Source organism: Halichoerus grypus, chromosome 10, assembly GCF_964656455.1.
Source record: "Halichoerus grypus chromosome 10, mHalGry1.hap1.1, whole genome shotgun sequence".
Taxonomy (NCBI): domain Eukaryota; kingdom Metazoa; phylum Chordata; class Mammalia; order Carnivora; family Phocidae; genus Halichoerus; species Halichoerus grypus.
This window is the reverse complement of record NC_135721.1, coordinates 48,517,959-48,534,230: the sequence shown is the minus strand read 5'-3', so window position 1 is coordinate 48,534,230 and position 16,272 is coordinate 48,517,959. Positions and strand designations below refer to the sequence as shown.

The 16,272-nt window shown below is 36.8% G+C and overlaps 1 protein-coding gene across 2 annotated transcripts in view; it reads left to right on the top strand.

Annotated features, from left to right (window-relative positions):
- The window catches only part of ALMS1 (ALMS1 centrosome and basal body associated protein), a 192,731-nt gene that overhangs the window by 148,543 nt on the left and 27,916 nt on the right, over positions 1 to 16,272 (top strand). For both annotated transcript variants that reach the window (XM_078056402.1, XM_078056403.1), the window contains exon 16: positions 5,673 to 6,835. In XM_078056402.1, the coding sequence (XP_077912528.1) occupies positions 5,673 to 6,835 (1,163 nt within the window). The remainder of the gene's footprint in view (positions 1 to 5,672; positions 6,836 to 16,272) is intronic.

The window sequence follows — 16,272 nt, the reverse complement described above, 5'->3', positions numbered from 1 at the left end:
AAAAGTCATAAAGGTAAGGATTTGATAAATTTGTCTACATTTTTAAATTTAAGTTTCTGTATGGTGAAAAAAATACCATATGCAAAGTCAATTTATAAGTGGAAAGTAGGAAAACAATTTTAAACTGATACTGAGAAAAGGGAGCTAATTTTCTTAATATGCAAAGAACTTTTTATAAATCAAAGACAGTCTAACAGAAAAACAATCAAAGGACATGAGCAGGAATTTTATGGTAAAAGAAATACAAATGGCCATTAAAGATATGAAATAATACTTAGAAAGAAAATACTTTTCTTTAAGCCCTTTAGTACAGATGAAAAAATTTGATACCAATAAAAAGTATTGTTGGGTATGGGGAAACGTACATACATTTTCATAATACGATTGTTAGAAGTCCAAATTTATGGCAAATTTTTCGAGGAGTAGGGCAGTTTGGCAATATCTAACTGTTGTGACTTTATTAAATCAACATTTCTTAAGTAGAGCTCTGGGATGTCCAATGGCTCAACAAAAGAGCACAGGGAAATTGAATTAGAGAAGTTTATTACTCACAGGTCCTGGAGGAGGTACATGGCATGCTTTGGGGGGGCTACATGGGGAGGTCAAGGCAGGGTGCAGGCAGAGAGAGTACATGCCTTTATTGGGGTCTACAGGTGGAGCTATTTGGGGTTCCCAGGCTGAGGCTGGATTGGTCAATTCAAAATCAGAAATAACAGTATTTTGGTAAGCTTGGCAGGGATTTTATCTAAAGGGGGGTGCATATGAAAAGGCCCTGGGAGGTGGGGAAGACTGCTTATCACAAGGATTTTTGGGGAAATCATATAGGGAACTAAATTTACTTTTGACTCTGCAGGTTGTTCTCTAGGGCATGCATTCAAGGGAGGGACTAGTATCAGTTCAAAGCCCCTACAGGCCGCTTGCCCCCACAAAATGGATGCTGAGGCAGTAATATTATGGACTACTTTATCTAAACTCTCAACACTGACTAAAACTGAAATAAATCTCCGTTTCACCCAGCATTTCCACTCGCAGGAGTTAGACACATAAAGTTGTACCAAACATATAAAATCATACATACACACACATAAAGACATTCACTGCAGCATTCTTCAGAAGAGTAAACAATTGGAAACAACCTAAATATCTAGTTAAATTATGGTATGTCAAATCAGTTAGTATAAAATGTTTGCATATACATAAAATATTTTTTTATTGGACAAATATTTTTGCATTACTTAGCAGGATTTTATCTGAATGGATATACAAAACCTGCTTAATAGTTGTTATTACTGGAAACTGGGCCAGGGGGCTTAGGAATAGCAGGGAGACCTTTTTCACCTTAAATTCTCTGCATTATTTGAATATTTTACAATGAGCATGTTTAACTTTAATTTTTAAAAAGTGGTAAATCATATTTTTAATATATTTGGATATATTTGGGGGGAATTTTGCAAGTGCTATGTATAAAACTAATGCATTATCAGAAGTAGATAACCACCTCAACTGATTTGACCTTTACTCTTAAAGAAGTGCCATGAGGGGTTCCTGGGTGGTTCAGTTGGTTAAGCATATGACTCTTGATCTCAGCTCAGGTCTTGATCTCAAGGTCATGAGTTCAAGCCCCACACTGAGGCTTTAAAAAAAAAAAAAAGGTGCCTTGAGATAGGATTATCTAGTCTCATTGTTCATTGAGTCCATTATACTCAGTGAACTCAGCTTGCTCATTTTCTACTCTTTACTATATATTTTACTTCAGCCCCCAGTCAGTGGGACTGTGTTGATTAAAAATACTGATATTAGAAAACAAATATATGTTACAGTAATGTTATCTGTTTCCTCATTCTTTTACTTTTGCTTTTTTTTTTTTTTAAGATTTATTATTTGAGAGAGAGCGTGAGAGTGAGCATGAGCTGGGGGGGAGGGACAGAAAGAGAGGGAGAGAGGATCTCAAGCAGACTCCTTGCTGAGTGCGAGCCTGACGCATGGCTGGATCTCACAACCCTGAGATCACGACCTGAGACAAGATCATGACCTGAGCCGAAATCAAGAGTTGGTCACTTAACCAGCTGAGCCACCCAGGCACTCCATATTTTTGCTTTATTTTTTAATGTATTCTATCTGGCCCTTTGAAATTTTGCTTCCTTTTTTTTTTTTTTTTTTAAGATTTTATTTATTTATTTGAGAGAGAATGAGAGACAGAGAGCACGAGAGGGAAGAGGGCAGAGGGAGAAGCAGACTCCCCGCTGAGCAGGGAGCCCGATGTGGGACTCCATCCTGGGACTCCAGGATCATGACCTGAGCCGAAGGCAGTCGCTTAACCAACTGAGCCACCCAGGCGCCCGAAATTTTGCTGCTTTTATCCTGTTCCTGTGGTATCCTTCCTGAAATACAGCCATAATCATACCCTTCCTGAAATACAGCCATAATCATGTTATTCCTCTGCTCAAAATGGTATAGTGGCTCTTAATTTCCATTAAGAATAAAGTTAAAGTCTTTAGGCTAGTGTCCCAGGCTCCACATAATTTGTCCCCAAATATCTACCTACCTACCTACTGTTCATTCGTTTTTTTTTTTTTAAGATTTTTTTAAATTTATTTATTTGACAGAGAGATAGCACAAGTAGGCAGAGCGGCAGGCAGAGGGAAAGGGAGAAGCAGGCTGTCTGCTGAGCAGGGAGCCCGATGCGGGGCTCGATCCCAGGACCCTGGGATCATGACCTGAGCCGAAGGCAGCCACTCAACCGACTGAACCACCCAGGCGCCCCCGTTCATTAGTTCTTTCTTTCTTTCTTCCTTTCTTTCTTCCTAGATCTACCTATTGGCCATTTATATGTCTTCTTTGAGGAAATGTCTGTTCAAGTCCTTTGCCCAGTTTTTCTGCTGGATTATTATTTTGCTACTGAGTTATATGAATTCTTTATATATTTTGGAGATTAACCTCATCTCAGATATACAGTATGCACATATTTTCCCATTCCATACGTTGCCCTTTCACTTTGTTTATTGTTTCCTTTTCTGTGTAGAACCTTTTTATTTTGAGGTAGTCCTGCTTGTTTATTTTTGTTTTTGTTCCCTGTGCTTTGGGGGTCATATCCATGAAATCATTCCCAAGATCAGTGTCATGGAGCTTTTCCCCTTTGTTTTCTTCTGGGAGTTTTATAGTTTCAGGTCTTACATTTAAGTCTGTAATCCATTTTGAGTTGATTTTTTTCAAGATTTTGAGAGACAGAGCATGAACAGGGGGAGGGGCAGAGAAAGAGGGAGAAGCAGACTCTCTGCTGAGCAGGTAGCCCGACACAGGACTCGATCCCAGAACCCTGAGGTCATGACCCTAGCTGATGGCAGATGCCTAACCAGCTGAGCCACCCAGGTACCCCTTGAGTTGATTTTTGTGTATGGTGTAAGGTAAGGGTCCATTTCATTCTTTTGCCTATGGAAAACGATTTGTTAGATTAGATTTTGCCTATCTAACACGATTTGTTCAAGAGCCTGTTCTTTCCCCTCTGGGTATTCTGAGCACTCTTATTGAAGGATCAGTTGACCATATATGGGTGGATTTATTTCTGGGCTCTCTGTTCTGTTGGTCCCAAGTAACCTTTCCTACCTTATTTTATCTATTGCCTTTACTTGTAAATTGTATAGCCACATAAACTGAATGTTTACACTCAACTGTTTGCTTAATGCTTTCCCACTTTTATGCCTTTGCTTATGCTACTTAATGAAACAAGGGGAAAGGCCAGCATAATTAGAATATAATTATCAAGGAGGAGAGTAATGCATAGTGAGGTACATGTACGCCTCGTTAAGGAGTTTGAGTTTTGTTCTAAGAGTAAGAGAAAGTTGTTAAATAGAAAATGATAGGTCCAATTTACATTTTTGAAGATTACTGTTTGAAGAACAGATTGGAAGAGGACAGGAATGGATGCCTCCTCCCCCACACCTTTTTCTTGCCTAATTACTCTGGCCAGGACTTCCAGTAGTACGTTGAATAAAAGTGGCAAGAGTAGGTATCCTTGTCTTGTTCCTGATCTTAAAGGAAAGGTTTTCAGTTTTTTACCATTGAGTGTGATGTCAGCTATGGTCTTGTCATATATGACCTGCATTACGTTGAGGTACATTCCTTCTATACCTATTTTGTTGAGAGTTTTTGTCATGAATGGATATTGAATTTTCTCAAATACTTTTTCTGCATCTGTTGAGATGATATATGATTTTTATCCTTCATTTTGTTAATTTGGTATATCACATTGAATTGTGGATGTTAAACCATCCTTGAATCCCTGCAATATATCCCACTTGATCATGATGTATGATCCTTTTTATATATATGCTAATATTTTGTTGAGGATTTTTGCTCCTGTGTTCATTAAGGATATTGGCTTGTAATTTTCTTTCCTTGTAGTATCCTTGTCAGGGTAATAGTGGCCTCATAAAATGAGTTTGGAAGTGTTCCCTCCTCTTGTAGTTTTTGGAAGACTTTGAGAAGATTTTGTATTCTTTAAATGTTGGTAGAATTTACCAGTGAAGCTATCTGGTCCTGGACTTTTGTTTGTTGGGAGGTTTGAGAGTCTTTATACTTTAGGTATAAAAGCAGATCCATGTATCTTATTGTAGTCTGAGGAAATGTCTTAGGGATTCTCACAGTAATGAAAATTCTGATAGCCAATAATCTATAGTGTGGGCAAAAAGGATCCCATAGTCACAAGTGTTACTTTGTTGCATGTATATATCTTTGTTTCTACACATGACTTGGAACTCCAGAAATGTGTATATTAGTGTTTACAGTTAGGGTTTATAATTGTAAGATGTTCTTATATCTAAAAATGCCTGTTTTGACATTAGAATAATGACTGCCAAAAACTGAAGATGAATATGGTAAAAATTTTTTTAAAGATTTTATTTATTTATTTATTTGAGAGAGAGAATGAGATAGAGAGAGCATGAGAGGGGGGAGGGTCAGAGGGAGAAGCAGACTCCCCACTGAGCAGGGAGCCCAATGTGGGACTCGATCCCAGGACTCCAGGATCATGACCTGAGCCGAAGGCAGTCCCTTAACCAACTGAGCCACCCAGGCGCCCAAAGATGGTAAATTTTATGTTAGGTGTATTTTACCACAATAAAAAAAATTGGGGGGAAATGTGAAGATGGTTCAGAGAAGGGAATTTTAAAAGCCTCTAAGACACATGAAGAGTTTTTTTTTAATCCCACCTGTTTAATTACTGATGATGAAAATGAAATCTCAGGTTTCTTAGCTGAAATAAGGTTAACAGTACCTCTCTCTGTTTTATCAACAAGATTGAATTGAAAGGAAAAAAGAGAGCACATATCGTAATATTCCACATGTAGCAGGCAGTGAATACATTAACAGTTGCTGTTATAATCCAGAGAACTAAAGTACCTTCCTAAGGTCACACAGCCAGTCTATGGCAGAATCTAACCTAGAATCCAAGTCTTTTGACCCTTAGTCCTTTAAAGTTTTATTGTGTTGATCTGGCCCGTAGGCACATGGCTAGAATCGTTTGTGTAGGCAGTGAATTTCCTGAAACTTTATATAAAACTGTTCTTTCCTTAGGTCTTTGTTCTGTATCTAGAGAATTAAGTGTGAATACCATTTCTAAACAGAATGCAAATATTTTGAAAGTCCTTTAAAATCTTTTTCTTTCTCCTTTTCAGAGTCCAGATGTCATTCAGAATTTGAAAATACTACCCATTCTGTCTTCAGGTCAGCCAAGTTTTACTTTCATCATCCAGTGCACCTACCAAGTGATCAAGATTTTTGCCATGAATCCTTAGGGAGGAGTGTATTCATGAGACATTCTTGGAAAGATGTCTTTCAGCATCATCCAGACAAACAAAGAGAACACACTCGTCTTCCTTCCCCTCATCAAAACGTGGAAAAGCCAAAGGCAGATTATACCAGAATAGAGAGCCTCAGTATCAATGTAAACTTGGAAAATGAAGTGATGCATACTGCTAAAAGTCGGGCTAGAGATTATCCAAAAAGTGACAAACAAATTAATGATCAAAAAAAGGATCATAAGGTCACCCCAGAGCCAACAGCTCAGCACACTGTGAGTTTGAATGAACTCTGGAACAAGTATCAGGAACGACAGAGGCAACAGAAACCTCCTGAGTTCAATGACAGGAAAGAACTATCCTTGGTGGAGCGACTTGATCGTTTGGCTAAACTTCTTCAGAATCCCATCACATACTCTCTCCGGACCTCTGAAAGCACACAGGATGACAGCAGAGGGGAACGAGATGTTAAGGAATGGAGTGGTAGACAGCAACAGCAGAAAAACAAGCTTCAGAAAAAGAAGCGGTATAAGAGCCTAGAGAAATTCCATAAAACTGCAGGAGAGCTTAAAAAAAGCAAGGTGCTTTCTACTCATCAAGCTGGGAAACCCAATCAGATTAAAATTGAACAGATTAAATTTAATAAGTACATCCTGAGAAAACAGCCAGGTTTTCATTATAAAAACAACACTTCTTCAGATTCTAGACCCTCAGAGGAGAGTGAGCTGCTCACAGACACCCCCACCAACATCGTTTCCACCACCACTTCTCCTGTGGAATCAGATATATTGACCCAAACAGATAGGGAGGTGGCTTTGCATGAGAGGAGCAGCTCTATTTCTACCATTGACACAGCCCGACTGATCCAGGCTTTTGGCCAGGAAAGAGTTTGTCTGTCACCCAGGCGAATTAAATTATACAGCAGCCTCACCGACCATCAGAGGAGATACTTTGAGAGGCGGAACAAGAAGAACAAGAAAGCATTGAATACGGGTCATCCCCAAATGACTTCTGAGCACACCAGAAGGAAACACATCCAGGTACATGGCTACAAATTCCATCTGGCAATGTGACTGCCTTTTTCATGGACTTTTTAGTTAAGCTTTGCACACAGGTGAAAAAAAAGCCAATTGCCCTTTCCTCACTTTAACATTTCTTACCAACTGGAAAAGAGTGAGAAAGTGTAGTACAGTGCTATTGTGAGTTGTCATTCTTTTCATCAAAACTCAGTTACGAATTACCCTTTGGATGAAGGGCTTTGCTGCTAAATGCTTCAGAATCTGCAAAGTATACCCCTGGCACAGGGGAGCTTCCAATTTAGGATGATCTCCATTCTGAACAGTAGTGCCTGGCTTTTTTTGTTTCTTTGGGGTTTTTTTGTTTATTCGTTCCTCCCTGTCTTTCAAGAACTTTTGAGGTGCTTTTAAACACATACACAGATATACACATACACATATATACACACACATACATATATAAGTAATACAATAATGATTTTTTTTTTTTTTAGTAAATGAAGAATTAGAACGATAGAAAATTAAATTGAAGCCAGGGAGGGGTGAGCTACAACATGATTTTAAAAATAAATAAATGAAGGGTTGTGAGTGATGGGAAGACAAGTTGGGAGAGCAATATACCTGTGGGTATGGTTGCTAGAAGTGAGCCACGAATTTCGCTCTTTGTTTTCTAGCAGTTGGTGTTCCTAGAATTTTGTGATCAATTACGTAAGTCTGTAATATAAAAACAAACTAAATTTTCAAAAGCATTATAGATATTTCTGATACTAAGACCTAAGAGAAATTTCTCTCATCTATCCTCGTAAAGAAGGCACACGATGTATGTAACAGAGTCTTCAACGCATCCTTACAAGAGATTCAGTAACAACACCCGTAAGGTTAATATGACCTTAGGTTAGGGAGTTCGGTAAAGGTAGATTTCAAGAGGTCAGCAAGTGCGGACTATTACTTTAACCCAAGAATAAAATTTAGGGTATCTAGACGAGTGCTCTCCAAAGAAGGATGCTTGCAGAATGGGTCATTAGGGTATAGAAAGAAAGGTGTTAAAAAAAATGTTAGATTTGTATTTATTTTTCTCAACCTTTTAAAATTTATATTTCTGTATATCTTTTATAATATATTAGTACAGTCATAATTTATAACTTTAAATAAATATCTAGTTTGGTGATTTGTGCTCAAAAATACTTTATCAGTAGGACTGCATGATCAAAAAATTTAGAGACCACTTGTCTAGAGGAAAGGAGGCACAAGACATTCAGACAATTTGCCATAAATATTTCTCATAATTGAGTTTTGGGTAGGTATTAAATGATAATGATTACATGTATAAATAGTACAATATGACTTTTTTTCTTTAAAGTAGGTGAAGAATCGGGAATGATACAGATGAAGGCTTTTTGTTCCATAGAGGAGATAGGGAAAAAAGATCTTGGTAGAGGGTTTTTTTGTGTGTGGTGAAACACACACTTTACATAAAGTTTACAGTTTTAACCATTTTAAAGTATACGGTTCAGTGGCACTGAGTTTTACGGTGTTTTACATCAGCACCACTATCTGGTTTGTGTACTTTTTCATCCCTCCAGTAGAAACTTCATAATCATTAAGCACTCACTCTCTGGTGCCTATTCTGTATATTTCGTATAAATGGAATCATACAATATATGACCTTTATGTCAGACTTCTATCACTTTAGCATATTTTTGAGATTCATCCATGTCCTAGCATGTATCAGTACTTTATTGCTTTTTATGGCTGAATAATATTTCATTGAGAGTATATACTGCATTTTATTTATCCATTCATCTGTTCATGGACATTTAGGTTGTTTCCATCTTTTGGCTACTGTAAAAAGACCAGATACGAACATTTGTATACAAGTTTTTATTTAAACACCTGGGTACAGTTCTTTTGGGTATACACTTAGGAGTGGAAGTACTGGGTCATATGGTAATTCTGTGTTTAGTTTATTGAGTAATTACCAAACTGTTTTCCACAGAGGATACACCATTCTATATTCCCACCAGCAATGTCTGAGGGTTCCAATTTCTCCACATTCACCAGCACTTTTTATTTACTTTGTTTTATGACTTTTTTTGCCATGCTAGTAGGTGTGAAGTGGTATCTCATACTCATTGTCATTTTGATTGTGGTTTTGATTTGCCTTTCTCTTTCCTAATGGCTAATGACGTTAAACATCTTTTTGTGTGCTTGTTGGCCATATATATGTATTCTTTGGAGAAATGTCTATTCAAGTCTTTGCTCACTTATAATTAAGTTGTTTGTCTTTTTGTTTTTGAGCAAGAGTTCTTTATATATTCTGGATTGTAGATTCTTATTGAATATATAATTTGCAAATATTTGCTCCCACTCTCTGGGAGAGCTTATTACTGTCCTTGATGCATAACCGTTTACTTTTGATGAAGTCCTATTTTTTCTTTTGTTACTTGTGCTTTTGTTGTCATATCTAAGAAACCATTGCCAAATCCAAACTCTTGAAGATTTAGCTCTATATTCTTTTAAGACTTTTATACTTGTTAGCTCTTTCCTTTGCATATTTGATGTATATTGGGTTAATTTTTGTGTATGATATGACATCATTCTTTTCCACATGGATATCCAGTTGTCCTAGCACCAGTAGTTAAAAAGACTATTCTTTCCCCATTGAATGGTCTTGGCGCTCTTGTCAAAAATCAATTGACAATAGATGTGAAGGTTTATTTCTGGGCCCTCCATTGTATTCCTTTGATCTACATGCTTAGCTATATTCCATTACCGTAATGTTTTTGATAACTGTATCTTTGTAGTAAGTTTTAAAATTGAGATGCATGAGTTCTCCAGTTTTGTTCTTTTTCAAGACTACTTTGGCTGTTCAGCCCCCTTGTATTTCCAAATGAATTTTAAGATCAGCTTTTCCATTTCTGCCAAAAGGTCATTGGGATTTTGATATTAATTGGTTCAAATCTGTAGATTGGTTTGGAGTTTATTGCCATCTTAACATTAAGTCTTCCAGTCTGTGAACACGAATGTCTATCAATTTATTTAGGTTTTTAATTTCTTCCAGCAATGTTTTGTAGTTTTCATTGTCCAAGTCTTGCACCTTCATGGTTAAATTTATTCTTATTGGATTTTCTTGTTCTCTTTCTTTTTTTATTCTTAATTGTGGTAAAATACATACAACAAAATTTATCATCTTACCCATTTTTAAGTGTGCACCTTGGTGGTACTAGGTACATTCCTGTCACTGTGCAAACATTACCATCCTCCATCTCCAGAACTCTTTTTTATCTTGCCAAACTGAAACTCTATACCCACTCAAACTCCTCATTCCACCTTATGCTCAACCCGTTGCAACCACCATTCTACTTTCTGTCTCTATGAATTGGACTACTCTAGGTAACCTCATATAAATGGAATCATATATTATTTGTCTTTTAGTAATAGGCTGATTTCATTTAGTAAAATATCCTGAAGGTTCATCCATGCTGTAGTATGTAACAGGATTTTCTTATTTTCCAAGGGTAAATGGTAACATGTATATAGCACATTTTGTTTATCCATTCAACTGTCTATAGGCAGTTGGGTTACTCCATCTTTTGACTATTGTGAATAATGTTGCTGTGGATATGGGTGTGCAAATATCTGTTCAAGAGCCTGCTTTCAGTTTGGGGGATATATAGCCAGAAGTGGAATGGCTGAATCATAGAATTCTGTTTTTAATTATTTGAGGAGCCACCATATTGTTTTCCACAGCAGCTGCACCATTTTACAGTCCCACCAACAGTGCACAAGGGTTCCAATTTCTCCACATCCTTGCCAGCACTTGTTTTGTTTTTTTATAGTAGCCATCCTAATGGGTGTGAACTGGTATGTCATTGTATTTCAATTTACAGGTCTCTAATGATTAGTGATGTTGAACATATTTATGTGCTTATTGGTTATTTGTATATCATCTCTGGACAAATATCTATTCAAGTCCTTTGCCTGGTTTTTACTCGAGTTTGTTGTTGAGTTGTAGGAGTTCTTTATATATTCTGGATATTAGCTTCTTCTACCTAATTTGCAATATTCTTTCTTACTCTGTGGATTGCCTTTTCACTCTGTTGATTTTGTCCTTGGATGCACAGGCATTTTTAATTTAGATGTAATCCAAATTGTCTATTTTTGCTTTTGGTGCCTGTGCTTTTGGTGTCATATCCAGGAAATCATTGCCAAATGCAATGTCATTAAGGTTTTATTCTGTTTTCTTCTAAGAGTTTTATGGTTTTAGGTCTCATGTTTAGGTTTTTAATCCATTTTGAGGCTATTTTTTGTATATGGTGCAAAGTAAAGCTCCAACTCATTCTTCTTCATGTGGATATCTAGATGTCCCAGCACCATTTGTTGAAAAAAGACTCTTTTCCCCATTGAATGGTCTTGGCACCCTTATCAAAAATCATTTGACCATATATGTGAGGGTTTATTTCTGGGCTTTCTATTCTATTCTGTTGGTCTTTATGTCTTTCTTTATGCCAATACCATGCTGGTTTCAGTTTATTGTATCTTTGTAATTAATTTTGAAATCAGAAAGTGTAGGACCTACAACTTTTTCTTCTTTTTTAAAACTGTTTTGGCTATTCAGAGTCCCTTGAAATTCCATACTAATTTTAGTAAGTTTTTCTTTTTGATGCTATTTTAAGTGTAATTGTTTTCTTAATTTCATGTTTGCATTATTTATTGCTAGTATATAGATACATAATTAATTTTTGCATGTTGGTTTTGTACCCCTTAACTTTACTGAATTCATTTGTTAACTCCTAACAGTTCTCTTGTGGATTCTTTAGGATTTTCTACATATAAGATCATGTCATCTGTAAATAGAGATAGTCTTACTTCCTCCTTTCCAATGTGGGTGCCCATTACTTATTTTTCTTGCCTAATTAGTCTGGCTAGAACTTCCAGACCCAACAGTGTCACATAGAAGTGGCAAAAGTGGACGTCATAGTCTTGTTCATGATCTTAGAAGGAAAGCATTTAGTCTTTCACCATTGAGAATGATGTTAGCTTTGAGTTTTCATATATGACTTTTATCATGTTAAGGAAGTTCCCTTTTTTTTTTTTTCTTTTTTGATGAGTAATTTTACCATAAAAGGGTTGTGGCTTTTGCCAGATGCATTAGCATCTACTGGGATGATCACATGGGTCTTTTTTTTCTTTTATTCTATTAATATGGTATATATTGATAATTATTTAATGAATCAACCTTGCATTCCTGAGATAAGTCCTTAAATATTCCTTTGTCTTGATATATAATTCTTGTCATCTGCTGCTGGATTCACTTTGCTAGAATTTGAAGAGGACTTTTGCATCTCTATTTCTAAAGGATATTGACCTATAGTTTTCTTAAGATACCTTTGTCTGCTGCCTCATAAAATGAGTTAGGACATTGTCCCTCATCTTCTATTTTTTGGATGAGTTTGGGAAGGACTAGTGTTAATGATTGATACTTTCTTTAAATGTTTGGTAGAATTCATCAGTGAAGCCACCAGTCATGTGTTTTTCTTTGGGGGAATGTTTATTGCTGATTCAATCTCTTTGTTGTAAGTCTACTCAGATTTTGTTTCTTCTTGAGTCAGTTTTTGTAGTGTATGTGTTTATAAGAATTTATCCATCTCTATTGTTTCTCTAGTCACAATTTCATTTATCTCCACTCTAATCTTTATGATTTACTTCTGCTTGCTTTGGGTTTAGTTTGCTCTTTTTATTCTATTTCTTTACAGTTTAAAGTTAGATTATTGATTTGAAATTACTATTCTATGTAAGTGATGAATCACTAAATCCTACACCTGAAACTGTATGTTAACTAACTGGAATTTAAATAAAAACTTGGAAGAAAAAAATTATGAAATTATTATTCTTTTTTAGTACAGGTGTTTACCATTACAAGTTTCCTCTGAGCACTGCTTTTGTAGATACTAATTTTTTTCTGAATTCAGCCTTCACTGCATTCCAAAGTTTTGGTATGTTTTGTTTTCATTTTCATTCATCTCAAAGTATTTTCTAATTTCCCTTGTAGTTTCTTTTTTGGCTATTAATAGTTTGACTAATTACCACATTTTTGCTTATTTTCCAAATTTCTTTCTGGTATTGATTTCTAGTTTCAGTCCACTGTGGCCAAAGAATAAACTTTGTATTATTTCAGTCCTTTTAAATTTATTATGACTTATTTTATAGCCTAGCATATGGTCTCTTGTGGAGAATTTTCATGTGCACTTGAGAGGATCGTGCTGCTGTTGGTTAGAGTGTTTTGTATATGTCTGTTAGGTCTAGTTGGTTTATAGTGTTATTCAAGTCCCGTTTCCTTACTGGTCTTTTATCTAGTTTTTCTATCATATTGAAAGTGATATATTGAAGTCTGCCGCTATTAATGTGGAACTGTTTCTCCATTCAGTTCTGTCCATTTTTGCTTCATATATTTTGAAGTTCTATCGTCAGGTATGTATATGTCCATAATTGTTATATCTTCTTCATGAGTTGACCCTCTTATCAATAAATAATCCCCTTCTTTATCTCTTGTAATGATTTTTAACTCAAAGTCTCTTTTTTCTCGCATTAGTAGAGCGACCCCAGCTTTCTTTTCATTACCACTCTTTGCATGGGGTATCTTTTCCATCCTTTTACTTTCAAATACTGTGTCTCTGGATCTAAAGTAAGTCTTTTTCAAAATGGAGGGGGGGATGGGGGACAGCAAGGGGATGGCAGTTTGGGCTGTACATTTTCTATGGGGTTGGTTGAGGACCCTGTCCTTTTCTGGTGGGTGCTGTGGAGGGGACCAGAGCGGAATGACTTCATTCCATTAATAACATCTGGTAAAAATGATATGGCACCAATAACATTCCCAGTATAGGCTGCCACACACTGACAATTTGCAGGATGGAGTTGTGATAAAGACAGGACTGGGGGGTCAGCCTTTCCTGAGCGTGGATTGGTCCTGACTAAATGGGTTCTGGAAGTAGTGGCCTGGGATTGTAGGGTATTGCCAGACTAACACACATATCAGACCCCTTCTGATGAAAGGAACTACTAGGGTAGCAGCAACAACAAATCCTATTCTTGAGAATACGATATTTAGTCTAATTGAAATGGGCTAAAGCATCAGTCCTGCTCCATGTCATTTTAAATTACAGTTGAGCCTTGAACAGCATGGATGTGAGCAACATAGGTGTGAAATATCTACTTATATGCAGATTTCTTTCAATAGAGTGCTATACTGCAAATGTATTTTCTCTTACGACTTTCTTAATAATAACATTTTTTTCTCTAGCTTTATTATAAGAATACAGTTCGTAATATATATAACATATATAAAATGTAAGTTAAGCAACTGTTTATGTTATCATAAGGCTTCTCATCAGTAGTAGGCTATTAGTTAATTTAGGTGGAGTCAAAAGTTAGACGTGGATTTACTGCTACCTTCAGGGGTCAGCACCCCTTTTTCCTGTGTTGTTCAAGGATCAGCTGTATAAGAAAACAGCCTCAGTGCACGTGTCTGTATGATCTTACTGAATTGCCTTAGTTGGGGAGCCTGGGTGGCTCAGTCAGTTGAGCATCTGACTCTTGATTACGGCTCAGGTTGTGATCTCAGCGTTGTGAGATCAAGCCCCTGCTGGGGTCCACACTCAGCAGAGAGTGCTTGAGATTCTCTCCCTCTGCCCCTCCCCTCCCAAAACAAATAAATAAATCTTTAAAAATATTTTGCCTTAGTTTTTGAAATGAATGAATTAATGAAGTCTTTTAGACAACACATAAGTGGATCATGTTTTTTAAAATCCATTTTGCCATCTCTACCATCTAATTGGAGAGTTCAGTCTATTTACATTTAAAATAATTACTGATAGGAAAGGACTTAACTTTGGCAATTTTGCCATTTGTTTATATCTTATATAAATTTTTTCTTTTTCAATTCCTCTATTCCTGCCTTCCTTTGTATTTAACTGATTTCCTATAATGAACCATTTTGATTACTGTCTCATTTCCTTTCCTTTATATTTATTTTCATAGTGCTTACCTTGGGGATACAATTAACATCTTACATCTGTAACACAATATGTAACATGAAATGATACCAGTCTAGCTTAAATAATACACAAAAACTCCCACTTCGATATCTCTCTGCCTCTCACCCTTTTATTTATTTTTTAGGATTTTATTTATTTTTTAAGATTTTATTTTTTTATTTTATTTATGTATTTATTATTTATTTATTTACTTGAGAGAGCATGAGCAGGGAGAGGGGCAAAGGGAGAGGGAGAAGCAGGCTCCCCACTGAGCAGGGAGCCCGATGCAGGGCTCAATCCCAGGACCACAGGCATCATGACCTGAGTCAAAGGCAGACAGTTAACTGACTGAGCCACCCAGGCGCCCATGCCTCTCACCCTTTTAATTGTTATAATCACAGATTACATCTTTAGACTTTCTGTGTACCCATTAACATAGATTTATAATTATTTTTTATGCATTCGTCTTTTGTTGGGTTTTTTTAGGGAAAGAGAACGTTTGTGCACTTGAGTCAGGGAGGGGCAGAGGGAGAGAGGGAGAGAATCCCAAGCAGACTCCACAGCCAGCCTGGAGCCCGAGATGGGGCTCGATCTCATGACCTGAGCCAAAATCAAGAGTTGGACACTTAACCAACTGAGGCACCCAGGCACCCCTATGCGTTTGTCTTTTAAATCTTATAGGAAAAGAAAGGGGAGTTACAAACCAGAAATATAATACTACTGACTTTTATATTTACCTATGTATTACATTTACCAGTGTTATTTCTTCATATGGCGTCATATGGTTTTATTGCTTCACATGGCTTCACGTGTTGCCTCTTGTTTTTTCATTTCAGCCTGAAGGAGTCCCTTTAGCATTTCTTATAGGGCAAGTCTTCCAGTAATGAATTCTTTCAACTTTTGTTTTTTATCTGGGAGTGTCTGAATTTCACCTTCATTCTTGCCAGACACATCTTCACCTTTGCCACATACAGATTTGTTTTTTCAGTTCTCGCATCACTTTAAATGTCATCCTACTCCCTGTTGGCCTCCATCATTTCTTATGAGAAAGTGGCAGTTAAACTTACCGATGATCCCTTCTAGGTAATGGGTCTCTTCACTCTTACTGCTTCAAGATTCTTTCTTTATCTTTGACTTTTAAGAGTTTGATTTTTTTTTTTTTTTAAGATTTTATCTATTTATTTGACAGAGAGAGACACAGCGAGAGAGGGAACACAAGCAGGGGGAGTGGGAGAGAGAGAAGCAGGCTTCCCGCGGAGCAGAGAGCCCGATGCGGGGCTCGATCCCAGGACCCTGGGATCATGACCTGAGCCGAAGGCAGACGCTTAACGACTGAGCCACCCAGGCGCCCCAAGAGTTTGATTATTATGTGTCTTGGTGTGGAGCTTGTCCTATTGGGAGTTCATTGAACTTCTTCAATTTTAGATT